The sequence below is a fragment of the Salvia splendens genome, chromosome 7 (genome assembly GCF_004379255.2).
Source record: "Salvia splendens isolate huo1 chromosome 7, SspV2, whole genome shotgun sequence".
NCBI lineage: Eukaryota > Viridiplantae > Streptophyta > Magnoliopsida > Lamiales > Lamiaceae > Salvia > Salvia splendens.
This window is the reverse complement of record NC_056038.1, coordinates 3,283,777-3,299,919: the sequence shown is the minus strand read 5'-3', so window position 1 is coordinate 3,299,919 and position 16,143 is coordinate 3,283,777. Positions and strand designations below refer to the sequence as shown.

The window sequence follows — 16,143 nt, the reverse complement described above, 5'->3', positions numbered from 1 at the left end:
ACCCCAGTAACATTTGTAAGAGACGACACGCACAGAGACAGACAAAACGCATATAGACAAAACGCACAGAGACAAATAAAGACCAAGTAAACCAAATAAAGCACATTGACTGAACAAGACTCAAGACTGACTGACCGGACTGTCTCTTACAAATGGAACTTTTTGAGGTTGGAAATGTGCCATGTTCGGGGTACCTGTTCTCCTGACATGTGAGCCAATTTGTAAGACCCTTTGCCGAGGACTTCTGACACCCGATACGGACCTTCCCATGTGGGTTCGAGCTTGCCCAGCTTTTCTGCTCGGCTTACTTCGTTGTTTCTCAAGACGAGATCTCCCACTTGAAATTGTAGCTTCTTCACCCTTTGGTTGTAATACCGGGCTACTTGCTCCTTGTACTTGGCTGCTTTTATGCATGCCTATTCTCTTCTTTCTTCGGCAAGATCTAGCTCGGCTCTCAGTCCGTCGTCATTCATTTCTGAGGAGAAATTTAGAGTTCGGGGACTGGGTACGCCGATCTCCACCGGAATCACGGCTTCAGTGCCGTACACAAGACTGTACGGAGTTTCACCGTTGGAGGTTGTGGGTGTAGTTCGGTAGGACCATAGGACTTGAGGGAGATTTTCTACCCATTGTCCTTTGGCTTGTTCTAACCGAGCTTTTAACCCTTTCACCAGGATACGATTTGTTACCTCCGTTTGTCCGTTTGCTTGTGGATGAGAGACCGAAGTGAACCGCTGTTGAATATTCAGCTCTTGGCACCAATTCTTGAACGTCTTGTCGGTGAACTGAGTCCCGTTATCCGAGATGAGGATGTGGGGTATGCCAAATCGGCACACTATGTTCTTCCAGACGAAGTCCAATGCCTTCGAGCTCGTTATCGTAGCTAATGGTTCAGCTTCCACCCACTTCGTAAAGTAGTCCACGGCAACGATTAGGAATTTCATTTGCCGAGGAGCTTGAGGAAGTGGTCCCACTATGTCTATGCCCCATTGCATGAAAGGCCAAGGGCTTTGCATAGTGAATAGATCGGTCTGCGGCATCCTTGGGATATTTGCATGGATTTGGCACTTCGGGCATGTCTTGACGAGCTGCACTGCTTCTTGTACCAAGGTTGGCCAATAATATCCCCATCTTAGAACTTTTTTAGCTAAAGCTCTAGCTCCGATGTGGCTGCCGCACGATCCTTCATTAACTTCTCTGAGGATGTAGTCCGTCTCTTCTGGTCCTACGCACCGCAATAACGGCTGGAGGTAAGACTTTCTAAAGAGGACTCCTTCATGAAGTTCGTACCGAAGTGCTCGGCATGTGATCTTCCGAGCTTCTCTCTTATCCTCGGGCAATTGTCCTTGATCCAGATACTGCAAGATCGGCGTCATCCAGTTCGGCGAGCTGGATACTGAATGTACCTCGGCTTCATCAATGCTTCGATGTATTAATTCTTCCGCCTTTGAGCTCGGATCTGAGGCCAACTTACTTAAGGTATCTGCTCGGCTATTTTCCGCTCTGGGAACGCGGATTATCCGAAAATAGGAGAAACTTCGGCTGAGGTTTTGCGCTTTGTCCAAATACTTCTTCATTCTCTCGTCACGGGCTTCACTTGTACCCAACATGTGATTTACTATGACTTGTGAATCACAATGGACTTTGAGAGATTTGACGAGCAGACTTTGCGCTAACTGGAGTCCGGCCAGGAGGGCTTCGTATTCGGCTTCATTATTAGTAGTGGGGAATAGGAACCGAAGTGAGTAGGTTACCTCGTGTCCGTCGGGAGCGACGAGTAAAATACCAGCTCCACTTCCCATCTTGTTTGAAGCTCCATCTACGAATCCGCTCCAGCAGTCTGGCGGCTCTACTTTGGATTCCGAGGGCTGTGCTAGTTCGGCATTGGTAGAATTTTTCTGTTCGGCAATGACAGGGATTGCTTGATCGAACTTGGCCTCTGCAAGAAAATCTGCCAAGGCTTGTCCCTTGATGGCTTTCCGAGGTAGGTACTCGATTGAGTGTTCTCCCAGCTCTATGGCCCATTTGGCGATTCTGCCTGATGCTTCTGGCTTGGTCAAAACTTGCCGAAGAGGCAGATCGGTTAAGACGCATACCTTGTGAGCATAGAAGTATGGCCGCAGTCTCCTTGCTGCATTTACTAGCGCCAGAGCAATTTTTTCCAGAGGTTGATACCTTGTTTCTGGACCTCTTAATGCTCGGCTTGTAAAGTAGATGGGAAACTGCTTTAGGCCTTCTTCTCGTACAAGCACCGCGCTGATGGTTTGATCTGAAGCCGCTAAGTATAAGAATATTACTTCGGCTTCGGTTGGAGCAGATAGAATAGGAAGCTCGGCTAGATAACTTTTGAGCTCGTCAAAGGCCTTTTTCTGCTCGGCTCCCCACTCGAACTTTGGTGCCTTTTTCAACACCTTGAAGAACGGCAGTTGCTTTTCGGCTGCTTGGGAAAGGAATCGATTCAGTGCGGCTAGACATCCGGTTAGCCTTTGCACGTCATTTATGGACTTCGGCATTGCCATGTTCTGAACGACTTGAACTTTTGAGGGGTTTGCCTTGAGTCCGTCCTTTGAAACCCAACAACCCAGAAACTTTCCCGAATCTACCAAAAAGGTACACTTTTGGGGATTAAGTTTGAGGTTGGCTTTCTTGAGCACGTTGAGAGTGGACTTGAGGTTGTGCTCGTACTCCGAAGTGCTTTTGCTTTTGACGACGATATCGTCAACATACACTTCGACCTCCTTTCCGATCAGGTGCCGAAAAAGCTTGTCTACCATCCTTTGATAAGTGGCTCCGGCATTCTTTAAACCGAATGGCATCTTTTTATAAGCGAAAATGCCGAAATCGGTAATGAAAGCTGTTTTCGGAGCGTCACTCTCATCCATCAATACTTGGTGATATCCTTTGTATAAATCAAGAAAACAGAAAATTTCGAAGCCGATCAAAGCTTCTACTTTTTTATCTATATTCGGAAGGGGATAGCAATCTTTAGGACAGTGCTTGTTTAGATCGGTAAAATCTATGCACATCCGCCATCCTCCTTCTTTTTTCTTGATCATCACAGGATTGGCCACCCAGGAAGGATATTTCACCTCGAATAGTACATCCGCTTCTAGTAATTGGCGGACTTCGTCATGGATGACTTGGCTTCTTTCTGCCGCAAAGAGTCTTTGCTTCTGTTTTACTGGCCGGATTGAAGGATCAATATTTAACCGATGAGTGATTACCTCGGGGGGCACTCCGGTCATGTCCAACGGAGACCATGCAAAGACATCTTTGTACTCCTTGAGGAGCTGAATGGTCTTTTCCCGGAGTAGAGGCGTTCCTGCGAAGCCGATCTTGACCGTTCTGGATGGATCATCTTCGTATAACTGAACGGTCATTGAGTTCGGCTCTGAAGTGACTTCGGTCATCTCGCTTGCCTTTGACTCCGGTTGCTGTGATTGCTATGCTTGATGGTGCCGAACTGATTGCTCGGCACTTTTAAGCGCAACCTGCAGACATTCTTTTGCTCTCTTTTGATCACCTCGGATGACCGCTATCCCACCTTTAGTGGGGATCTTGATGGTGAGGTGATAAGTAGAGCAAACGGCCCGAACTGTGTTGAGCCAGTCTCTCCCCAGGATGATGTTGTACGGGGACCGAGCTTTCACCACAAAGAACTCGATCATCGTATTGGAGCTTGTAGGCGCTTTTCCCACCGTGATCGGAAGGCTGATAATACCTTCAGGGCGGGTGTCCTCCTGGGCGAAACTTTTCAGAGGAAGTGGAGCCGGACTGAGCCGAGCTGGATCCACTTCCATTTTATCGAAACATTCTTTAAAAAGAATGCTGACTGACGCTCCTGTATCCACAAATACTCTGTGGATCAGTTTGTTTGCCACTCCGGCTTGAATGACAATAGCGTCTTGGTGAGGAGAGATGGCTGGGACGGGATCGGCGTCTGAAAATGTAATCACTTCGTCTTTCTTCAGCCTTTTATGTGTTGGCTCCTCTTGATTGGAACCTCTGCGTTCTGCTTTTAGGGACGACTTAGTCTTCCCGGCAGGGAGAGCATCAATAGTCAGGATTACTCCATCATATTGCGGCTCGTCGTCGTCTTCGGGATCCTCATGCCTTTTCGGATCCTGAGGATTGCAGTTCGCACCTCTCTGCCTTTTGTTCTTTTTCGGCTGCTTGCTTTGGTATTTTTTTAACGTTCCTGTTTTCACAAGAACATCAATACCTGCAGCCAAATCTCGGCACTCCTCGGTATCGTGACCGTGGGTTTGATGGAAGGAGCAATATTGATCCTGAGGTCGCCGCGCGGCTGATTTCGTCATCCGCTTTGGTCTTTCGAACATATCGGAATGTAGTTCGAAAATTTCCGCTCTTGACTTGTTCAGCGGTACGAACTGAGCGGGCGGCTTCTCGGGATTGAGACGGGGTCCCAATCTGTCTTGCACCGGAGCCCTTTGAATTCTTTCAAATGGAGTCCGGCGAGGATGCCCCTGATCGCTATGATCGGGCTTCCTTCTGTCTCCTCGGGACGATGAGCTGTCTAACGACCGTTTGCGACGGTCTGCCTCATCGGCCCGGGAGTACTGGTCCACAATGTCCCACATTTCCTGAGCTGTCTGCGGACCGCACTCAACGAGCTTCCTGTAGAGAGCTCCAGGCAGGATTCCATTTTGGAATGCCGAGATGACAAGCAGATCGTTGAGATCGTCTACTTGCAGGCATTCCTTGTGGAATCTTGTCATAAAGTCGCTGATTTTTTCGTCGCGACCTTGACGAATAGAAAGCAGCTGAGCCGAAGTGATCCGGGCTTCCGCTTTCTGAAAGAACCTCCTGTGGAAAGCATCCATTAGATCTCGGTAGGATCTAATGCTGCCTTGAGGAAGGCTGTCGAACCACCTTCTGGCGTTCCCGATGAGCAGCTCGGGGAACAGCTTGCACATGTGGACCTCGTTGAGACCCTGGTTCGCCATGTTATATTGATAGCGTCCCAAGAAATCATGAGGATCCACGAGTCCGTCATAGGTTATCGACGGAGTTCGGTAGTTCCGCGGCAAAGGAGTTCGGGTGATATCGTCCGAGAACGGAGTCTTTAATGCTCCGTACATGGCGAACCCGACATCTCTTCGGTACGGAGGAGATGGAGTTCTCCTGTGGTTCCGGTACCGAGGAGGAACAGGAACATGTCGGGGTTGAGGATTCTTTCTCCTGGAAGACACGTCACTACTGCGGTAGTGACTTTCATGCCTAGATGAGGAGGGAGAATCCGTCGTTGTCTTCTCCGGCTGTTGGCTCTTCTGCAGGAAGGTTAAGAACTCCTCCTGCTTCTCGGCCAAGAACAGCTTGACAGCTTCATTTAAATCGGGCTGCTGGGAAGACTCGGTGCGATGACTCCTGGAGGGGCTTGTTCCTTCTTCGTGAGAACCGGAGGTAGATGTCTCCCGAGGCCGTTTTTCAGACCTGCGAGCTGGACTAGCTTCCTCACGGTTATCACGAACGGTATTATGGGTGTTATGTGATCTGGTATGCATTTTTTTTTGGGGTGGAAAAAGGGTCAAAAATTCGCTTTATCACAAATTTGGTTCTCTGTTTCCCACAGACGGCGCCAGTGATGAGTCGGCGAAAATTTGATGTTAGTGATGAATGCAGGAAAATGGCAGATCACGACACAATGAATTTACGTGGTTCGATTTACTGAGGTAAATCTACGTCCACGGGAAGAAAAGAGGGCAGAGTTGTATTGCTTGATCTGTTTTCTACAGCTTACAATACAGACTTGCTATTTTGTATTTTATCTCTAGAGATCGAGAGAATGTAACCCTATCTATCTGATCTAGGTTCTATTTATACAAAGGACCAAGATCGTGGCATGCAGCTATTTACTAGGTAGTGGATGTCGTGGAGATCGTGGCGATCTTGCATGGGTCCACTATCCTGCATGAGTTAATGACTGCTTGACACCACTAAATAGATCGTGGGTGTAGTGGAGGTCGTGGAGGTTCTGCATGAGTCCACTATCTCCCAGTTCGGTCGAATATTGAGACCGAACTGCTGAATTATTGCCGAGCAGCTTTTGCCGATCTGAGAGTAGAGCTTGATGCCGACCTGAGAGCAGAGTTTGATTGGTTGGCTTTTACCGAGCTGTAGGCTGGGGCCGAACTCTTTGGTTGTGCCGAACTGAACTCTTTAGTCATGCCGAACTGATACTCTTTCTTGGGCTTTACTGCTGTTGGGCTTGTTTAGTACGTACTCCATCAATACCAATGGAGAAACGGTGAGGGCGTACACTAAATTTTGAAAAACAAGCATATAACTGTGAAAAAAAATTAGGGTTCTACTACAATTTATCTCTGTGAAGAGGAAGAAGGTAAACTGTGTAAAAAATTTTGAAGATGTTCCATCGAGTTCTACTCTATGTTCTCCCTATGATATATATTGTGTTGGAATACATTAAAAAAGTTTACTAAAACTACGAATCAAACAATAAATCCAAAATTTGATTTGAAATACTCTCAAATCAAAACTACGAATTGAAATTCCTCTTAAATTTTGTTCTGAAACATAATAATATTTCAAAGCCCACTTAGACAAGAATCAAAGTAAGTTTCACTTTTGGAATGATCAATTGCCGGGCAGCCCGTGGCAGTTCACTTCTAAGAGTAAAACTCTATTTCTTTTAGCGCTCTACTAATATGTTGGACGATGGAATAGTTAAAAACTAACCGTGTTAAAGTTAATTAGATGGAATGTGCTGATCCGTAACATTAATAAAATTTTTGTATGATGCATCTAAACTTAAAACTTTTTGTACTAATTTGAAATATTGGTAAAACATTTTGTATGTATTGTATAATTATCCCTCTCTCCCTACCTAGGGTTTTGAGTGTGTGTTGTGAGAGAGGAAGGGGTGAAATGAGAAAATACACTAGTATTCGAGGTAAATTAATTAAGCCAAAAATATTACTAGTAGTACTATATTTTTGTAATGTATTTAGAATAAATAAATTCTTATTTTTTAAATATATAATTTCAATTTCAAAATAATTAAAAAATTCACAATTAACAGCTTAATCTTGTCAAAATCGGGATTAAAAATGTTGACTGTTAAAAATTAACGGAACATTTAGTTTTGGACCAATTGTGATCTTAGTTGAAATGTTCGGGATGCAAAAATTCAAAAAATATTGTCTAGGACCAAAATCGTAAAATGGACATATGTTCAGGACTAATTTTGGCATTTACTCTTATTTTTATGTAAATAAGTTTAGTACATATGATAAAAAAAAATAGGTTATCCAAAATTCACCACTGTCACTACCCCTATGTATAGTGGACTTCTATGTATTCCTCAAGAAACCTCACTCGGTTGAATAGTTAGCAATTTCACTAGTTTTAATTGGACAACATGTTTTTCATAATTTGTCTATTACTAGACTCATGATTAAAGCGTTCAAAATATCTACATGAAACTCTTTCGAATATGAAGATGTTCGTGACCTTGAAATAATGATCGGAGCTCAAGTCTCACCAATTATTTAATCCAAAACCCAACAAATCTGTGGGAAATTAGCGAAAATATAATCATCGCGACGTCCCCAACGAGAAAATATTCAATGGTCTAGACACACCATGTGGCATGATGACGTGGTATGTCCCACTAATTAAAAGTTGACAAATGGAAGTAGTAAAAATATATAAATTAAACTATATAAAGTACTATTTAGTTCTTATAAATAAAATGAAATCCTCAAATTCAAAAACTTTCCAAATTACAACAATATAAACTATTACTACATACAATAATAATAATAATAGTAATATATATCATTTTTTTCATTATCTATTCACATCACTGTAAGACTAATTTATATACACTAGGTATTTTTTTATTTTTTGTAATGGTAAAACAAAATTATATAAATATTTTCAATTTCATGCCTATAGTACTAATACAATTAATTATGATTTACCTAGTTTATTATTATTTTTTTATTTGTAATTTTTTCAAATATAAATATAAAATGAAAACATACTAATTTTAGGCTAATGTATTGTGATTATTTGAGATACATACAATACTAAGTAAAAAAAATTCGTGTATTGGTAAAATAAAATTATATAAAATATTTTTAATTTCGTGCTTATAGTACTAACACAATTAATATGATTTAGTTTATCATTAGATTTTAATTTTTTTCATGTATAAATACAAAATGGAAAAATAGTTAATTTACATTAACGTATTGTGATTTTGAGATACATATTATACCTATGTATAATACGTATATACTCCAACAAATGAAAAAAAGAGAGAATAGTCTAATCAAATTTTAAATAAATTACCTAGAATGACGTGAATAGATAATGGAAAAAAATGAAATATAATATTATATAGTATGTGTAGTAATAGTTTACATTGTAATTCTTAAAGTTTTTATTTTTCAAATGTTATTCTATTCATAAGAACGTGTAATTTCTATATTTCGTACTACTTTCATTTGTAACTTCTAATTAGTGGAACACACCACATCATCATGCTACGTGGAGTGTGTAGACCAGTGAATATTTTATCCGTAGCCAACCAACAAAAAATACTACTATCAATTTTTAGGAGAATTTGACATTATGTACAATCCAGTATGAGATCGAGGCGTCCCTACCCATGAAGCTCGTATACCTCGAGCCCATTGCAACAGACTTTTAACCCAAAGAACCAAAAGTAATGCACCATGTACAAGCAACACAAGTGAGTCAATTTATCAGAAAAGATAAGACTTAAAAACAATTTCTGAATTCGGGGCTCACGCCGTCATGTCCGCCCTTCTCCGCTCCTTCCCAGCCGTCGCCCTCCGCGCAAAGTCCTCCCTTCCGCTCCTACTCCTCACCATCCCAAAATTGAACCCCTCCAAGCTCCTCCACAGGCGCCCCCACTCATCCATTTATGCTTCCGCTTCGGAAACTCTCAGTGTTGCCAGCACCAAACCGCCGCCGTCTCCCGCTTCCGAGACCAACGCCAGCTCTCTTGAATGGGTCAGGCGCACTGATTTCTGCGGCGAATTGGGGGAACCGGACGTAGGCAAACGGGTTCGCCTTTGTGGGTGGGTGGCGCTCCACCGTATTCACGGCGGTCTCACATTCGTCACCCTTCGCGACCACACCGGAATCGTGCAGGTAATTTTTTTCGGATAAAAAATTGGGAAGTTGAAAATCTATTAGCACAGTTTCCCATTTTTGGAGATTCGCACAAGATTTTGGCTTTGCATTTTGCAACTCACAGTATCACATGAAGTTGAACAGATAAATGTTTAATTATATGTGGAAATTTTGTACCGAATTTAATAACCAGTCCCATTTCACATCCATGATTTTTGTTCCATAAGTTTAATGATCTCAATCACACATTATCTAAAAAATTGAGCCTTCAAAGTTTCTTTCTTTCTGAGAAGTCAAAATTGTTGCAAAATTTGTACTACTTAATATGCTCATAGGAATTTACTACATGACTTTGTAGTCGTAATTCATTCCCTAGCCTAGCTATTTGTCTAGGTTCTGCTATGCAGCTCATGTTGCATCAATGCTGTTAATGCAATTTTCAAGGCAGATTGTGATGACAGACTATAATTTTCAAAGTTCCAAAATGTACTATCTGTTATTGCTCAATCTTCATCTCATTTTCTCTCTTTACTTATATCCGTTGATGAACAGGTTACTACTCTTCCAGATGATTTCCCTGAGGCTCATGCAGTTGTCAATGATTTGAGGCTCGAGTATGTGATTTCAGTGGAAGGGGTTATCCGACAGCGGCCAATTGAGTCTATAAATAAAAAGATGAAAACAGGCTTCATAGAGGTGAGTTCTTTTGAAAAACATAGGCCATTAGTTTTTTTTTCATTGAGCACTAGAAGTTGGCAATAGTTTGTTCACCAAACCGCTTTATCCGGTTTTTCCGTCAAATATTTGCCTTGACTTTGAGAGTTTCTCGTGTCTTATACATTTTTCTTGGTCTAAAATTTCAAAACCACCGTGTTTGTTCTTGGTTGATTAAGCAAATGAAGATAATTGCTTCTCTGATAGTTCCTATATGCATGTGTATACGGAGAATAAGGCTTTTAACAAATGTTAATGGGAGAAAATAAAAAAAGATTATAAAACTTTTATGATATCTCAATGGTTATTAGTGATTTTCAATTCCAGGTTGCTGCTGAGCATGCCCAAGTGTTGAATGCGGTGAAATTAAAGTTGCCTTTTTTGGTTACTACTGCTGACGAGGCAAAAGAGTCTGCCAAAGAGGAAATCAGATTGAGGTAGCCCGTTTTCCATGATCTCCGCTAGTATGGGGTGTTATAAATTATAATTGTAGCAATGCCTCTAGTAATTCATTGCCCTTGTTCCAAACGTTTAATTTTCTATGAAGAAATTATGTATCTGCGATGCTAAATAACGATTTCAACTGTCAATTATATATGTCCGACATCCAGAATTTGTGCACTGACCTAATGTCTTAAAATTGAGCTTTATGTCTGAGTTGAGAAGAAAACCAATCATATCTGCTGCATTGATAATGAATTGACTTTATTTTTGGGGTTGGAGGAAGGGTTCAAGGGGTTTGGGGGTGTTTTAACCAACTTAGCAATAGTAAAGACTGCAATTTCCTTGGTTGAATTGTTGATATATATGAAGAATTTGAGTTCTATTAATATGTTCACATACTCATAAAAAGCTCCAATATCAGATACCGATATCTAGACCTACGGCGACCTCAAATGCATTCTAATATAATGTTGCGGCATAAAGTGGTTAAACTCATTCGACGATACCTTGAGGATGTGCATGGTTTCATTGAGGTATATACTTTGGTATTCAGTCTGTCTGAATTTGTGATTAAAGCATATCAGAGCTTCCATGGAGTATATCCATGTGTTGATCTTGATCCTGACTCTTTAGTTGTGGTAAGGTAGATCGAGACTCCAATTCTGTCTAGATCTACACCGGAAGGTGCGAGGGATTATTTAGTGCCTTCAAGAGTTCAGGTATCTTTGACTACTTTTAAATGGAGATATACTGCCTCAATGTGGTTTCATGATTTGGCATTTCATCAACCTGTTAATATAGTTGGGGCAAGTAATGAAACTCTACGAAGTTACTCCTAGTCTTACTTACTGACAATTTTTGGTGGTAATAAAGAAAAAAAATATCTTGAATTTCAGCCTAACTTATGCTTCATTCATCTCGAACTTTGTTGATCTTGTAATTGCTTGATTGTTAGGACTTATGAGCCCATTAAACTATGCCGTGTATTATTGGAATTATTTTCTTATTTTCTTCTTAAATATACTAAATATTTATATTCTGAGTCTATGACCAATGGTGCCTTATTGGGTTTGATTATCTAGAAAAGTATAACATTTCCTTGTTGCAGTTGATACAGTACATTGAGTTGGTTACATGAATGTTTTTGTACAAGTCAATTAATGCACCTTTGCCATCATATAGCCGTTGATTGTATGATTTTCTTTAAAAAATAAAGATCTGATGCTTATTCTCTTAATGTCTTCTATGAAGTCCGGAACATTTTATGCTTTGCCACAAAGTCCACAACTCTTCAAGCAGATGCTAATGGTCTCTGGTTTTGATAAATACTATCAAATAGCAAGGTAATTCAATTCCCTGAGGGGATAATAAAATGCTTTTCCCTTTTTGATTTCATTGTATCTGTCTGAACCACATCAGTTCTAATACACATTTCCCCATTGAGAATGTCATTTCTAGCTTTTCAGTTGCAAATATTGTTTTGGTGTTCCAAAATATGAACAACCATGATTTTGTTTTCTTACTTCACAAAGGTGGCGTTCGGTTGCCATGACTAATATCATGAGACTATCCATCTAGGATTAAGTTGTGGGATTATTTTAGTTGGAGGGGGAGATTATGACTAATTATCATGAGACTATCCATCTAGGATTAAGTTGAAGGGTTCAATCTTATGAACCAAACATGATACATATTTAATCATGAGATTTAATCTTGCCAACCGAACACCCCCAAAGAAGACTCCTCATTCAGCAGGGCTTCATTTTTCTGTATTGGCACTTATGATGTGAACAATATCTGGATTAACTTCTGTTTCTTGCCATGCAGATGTTTCAGAGATGAAGATCTAAGAGCAGACAGGCAGCCCGAATTTACACAGCTTGACATTGAAATAGCATTCACTCCTCTGGAGGATATGCTGAATCTGAATGAAGATTTGATTAGAAAGGTTACTCTGACTTCATTGCATTCCATAACTTTTAATCAGTTGAGTACTAGTGTCCAGGATGAAAGTTTGACATATTATAGTATATCTAGGAAATGTACATCTTTGTCAATGCTGGGAAACATAATGGGTTTATAGCTTGAGGGAACCCAGATTCTCAACTGTGTATGTTGTCATTGCCTTATGTTGTGTGATTGGGCTTTAAATCAGTTATTCAACCATGAAAGAATGTCAGATATATTCTAGGTGTTAGACACATGGTCTCAAGCAAGCATGTAATTAGTTTTTGGGTTATTCTTTATTGGATCTTCTAGAGCTCCACACTTGTGATGCTAACAGTCACTTGTTAGCTCTTAAACTAGCTTAAAAAATCTGGCCTCATGAATCTGATAATCTTTTTCTTCCATACAAGTCTTCACATCAATATTCTTGAATAGATAATCTTGTACTGGAAATGTGACTTTTACCTTGTCAACTGCTGTTTCAAGCTTGAGCTTATTTGGTAGCCAAGTGGATTAAACTCTATTCCCTAATTATATGGAGTCTGTAATGACTATTTAATTAATTGCAGGTTTTTCTTGATATCAAAGGAGTTGAACTACCTAGCCCTTTCCCAAGGATGACATATGCTGAAGCTACAAGCAGATTTGGTTCAGACAGGCCCGATATTCGTTTTGATCTTGAACTGAAAGATGTAACCTTGACACGCCTCAGTGCTTTGTTTTCATGTAAATAGGATCATAGAGGAGATCAATCTATATAAGAAACTGGAGCTTGACCAGTTGTTCATCTTACACTTGCTGATTTTGATGAAATCTTGTTCAACCTTCAGGTATCGGAAGTGTTCAGGAATTCTTCCTTCAAGGTTTTTGCAGATACCTTGTCGAGTGACGGCATCATTAAAGCAATATGCATTCCTTCAGGAAGCCAGAAGTATTCAAATAGTGCTCTTAAAAAGGGTGATATTTATGATGAAGCTATTAAATCTGGAGCAAAGGGACTGCCGTTCTTAAAGGTCTCAAGTCATGGTAATAACACATCTTAACAAGATACTAGCTAGCATTACTTCGTGAAAATGTTTCCGTTGCATCATAATGTTTAATGCAGGTGGACTTGAAGGGATTCCCGCACTGGTGTCGAGTTTGGGAAAAACCAAACATGATCTCTTACTGAAGATACTATCTGCTAGTCCTGGTGATCTCATTCTGTTTGCCGTAGGTAACAATGCATCAGTTAATAAAACATTGGACCGACTAAGGCTGTACGTTGCACATGAGTTGGGATTGATTGATCATGTAAGTTGTTGAGGTAGATTTGATCCTAAAGTATGAACCACATTACCTTAATGCAGAATTTATTATGGCACTTTTTGTTCTGATATTTATGTTGTTTATCTATGTGTTTGCTAGTCAAGGCACTCGATCCTCTGGGTAACTGATTTTCCAATGTTCGAGTGGAATGATTCTGAGGAAAGGCTTGAGGTTTGTACAATTTTTATATTAGCTTTACTGAAAGGTAACGGTACTCATTCTAAGAGACGTGTTTATTATTGCTGACCTTTCTATGTTTGACCTCTTTGTAGGCCTTGCATCATCCTTTTACAGCTCCTCATCCTGAGGACATGAAAGACCTTGCCTCTGCCCGAGCCTTAGCGTATGACATGGTTTACAATGGGGTAGAGGTAAATAAATCCTTGTATTCCTATACGTTAAGCAGTTTCAATCGCCTGAGAGCCCATGTTTTTTGATAGATTGGTGGGGGAAGTTTGAGAATTTACAAGCGTGAAGTCCAACAGAAGGTTTTGGAAATAGTTGGCATTTCTTCTGAACAGGTAGATCCTACTCCTAGTGCTCTCAACCAATCAAACGTTTTAACATCAAGGATCATTAGAGAATGTCTTCATTTCATCTGTGTATCTTTTGTTTGATTTTGTGCAGGCTGAAAACAAGTTTGGGTATCTTTTGGAGGCTCTGGATATGGGTGCTCCCCCACATGGTATGGAATGACATTTCCCGAACTAAAAATTGGTTAGAATCTAAATGAAAATTATAATAATAGAAGAAAAGTAGCTGGAGACTTGGCTTAGGGAGATTTTCAACTTGTTTTATTGGATGAGTTATTAGTGTTAGGATCGTCGACTGCAACATTAGTTTGATATTGTCCGCTTTGGGTCAAGCCCGCACGGAATTGTTTTTGGGTCACTCCCAAAAGGCCTCAAACTAATTGGAGTTGGACAGGAATTATATACACCTTCCAACTTCCCTCACTCATCCGATGTGGGATAGGTTTGTAATCCAACAAACCTATCCTCCAACCGAGACCACATCGGGAACGCAGTCCACATCGGGAACGCAGTCCATACAAACATGGGTCGTTCCAACCCTGGCCTCTGGGTCATCCTGGGCCCGACTTTAACCCGAGTCCTTCAGGGCCCGACCCTAACCGGGGCTCATCCAGGCACAACTATAGTCACCTGGGCTCTGATACCACTTGTTAGGATCGTCGACTGCAACATTAGTTTGATATTGTCCGCTTTGGGTCAAGCCCGCACGGATTTGTTTTTGGGTCACTCCCAAAAGGCCTCAAACTAATTGGAGTTGGACAGGAATTATATACACCTTCCAACTTCCCTCACTCATCCGATGTGGGATAGGTTTGTAACCCAACAAACCTATCATCCAACCGAGACCACATCGGGAACGCAGTCCATACAAACATGGGTCGTTCCAACCCTGGCCTCTGGGTCATCCTGGGCCCGACTTTAACCCGAGTCCTTCAGGGCCCGACCCTAACCGGGGCTCATCCAGGCACAACTATAGTCACCTGGGCTCTGATACCACTTGTTAGGATCGTCGACTGCAACATTAGTTTGATATTGTCCGCTTTGGGTCAAGCCCGCACGGATTTGTTTTTGGGTCACTCCCAAAAGGACTCAAACTAATTGGAGTTGGACAGGAATTATATACACCTTCCAACTTCCCTCACTCATCCGATCTGGGATAGGTTTGTAACCCAACAAACCTATCATCCAACCGAGACCACATCGGGAACGCAGTCCATACAAACATGGGTCGTTCCAACCCTGGCCCTTGGGTCATCCTGGGCCCGACTTTAACCCGAGTCCTTCAGGGCCCGACCCTAACCGGGGCTCATCCAGGCACAACCCATAGCCACCTGGGCTCTGATACCACTTGTTAGGATCGTCGACTGCAACATTAGTTTGATATTGTCCGCTTTGGGTCAAGCCCGCACGGATTTGTTTTTGGGTCACTCCCAAAAGGCCTCAAACTAATTGGGGTTGGACAGGAATTATATACACCTTCCAACTTACCTCACTCATCCGATGTGGGATAGGTTTGTAACCCAACAATTAGGATTGGATGGCTGATCCAATTGCATTTTCTATTCAATACCTAATATTTATGTGCAGTTTCTATCTTTTTTCGCCATTTGGTCATTGAAGATAATGTCTATATATGCATTTGTTTATTATGAGTTCATTCTACACGAATGCTGTATTGTCTCGGTTTTAGATCTAAACTAGAGTTTTTCACAGGAGGAATTGCTTTTGGGTTGGATAGACTGGTAATGCTATTGGGTGGGGCTAGTTCCATCAGGGAGGTCATAGCTTTCCCCAAGACATCCACTGCCGGATGTGCCCTCACTCGTGCACCCTCCGTTGTCGATTCTCAGCAGCTGAAGGATCTGGCATTGTAGATAACCTTAAATTATTGCAAGGCTTCTACAACCTTCACAGAGAAATGGAGGTGCTTGTTGTATAGTAGAATTATTTGGTGATGATCATTGATTTTGCACACCATCTTTTGATGTATTGCCCCAATAAATGCAGGCCTAATTTTGCTGGAATTTATGCTTTTGGTTGGATAATACTA

At 41.3% G+C, this 16,143-nt stretch overlaps 1 protein-coding gene across 1 annotated transcript; it reads left to right on the top strand.

Annotated features, from left to right (window-relative positions):
- Window positions 1–8,722: 8,722 nt before the first annotated feature.
- On the top strand, window positions 8,723–16,117 carry LOC121810988 (aspartate--tRNA ligase, chloroplastic/mitochondrial-like). The gene is made up of 15 exons (XM_042211738.1): window positions 8,723–9,165; window positions 9,700–9,843; window positions 10,189–10,298; window positions 10,727–10,838; window positions 10,953–11,024; window positions 11,557–11,648; window positions 12,133–12,253; window positions 12,822–12,944; window positions 13,083–13,278; window positions 13,358–13,545; window positions 13,660–13,731; window positions 13,833–13,931; window positions 14,001–14,081; window positions 14,188–14,245; window positions 15,807–16,117. Exons 1-15 carry the CDS (start codon window positions 8,806–8,808, stop codon window positions 15,965–15,967), a joined length of 1,989 nt encoding a protein of 662 aa, XP_042067672.1. The 5' UTR covers window positions 8,723–8,805; the 3' UTR covers window positions 15,968–16,117.
- The last annotated feature ends 26 nt before the right edge of the window (window positions 16,118–16,143 follow it).

Bases quoted from the DNA above. Each gene is read 5' to 3' on its own strand.
- LOC121810988 (XM_042211738.1), top strand. From the start codon at position 8,806: ATGTCCGCCCTTCTCCGCTCCTTCCCAGCCGTCGCCCTCCGCGCAAAG. The intron at 9,166-9,699 runs GTAATTTTTTTC...GTTGATGAACAG, and splicing joins ACCACACCGGAATCGTGCAG to GTTACTACTCTTCCAGATGA. The intron at 13,546-13,659 runs GTAAGTTGTTGA...TGTGTTTGCTAG, and splicing joins AGTTGGGATTGATTGATCAT to TCAAGGCACTCGATCCTCTG.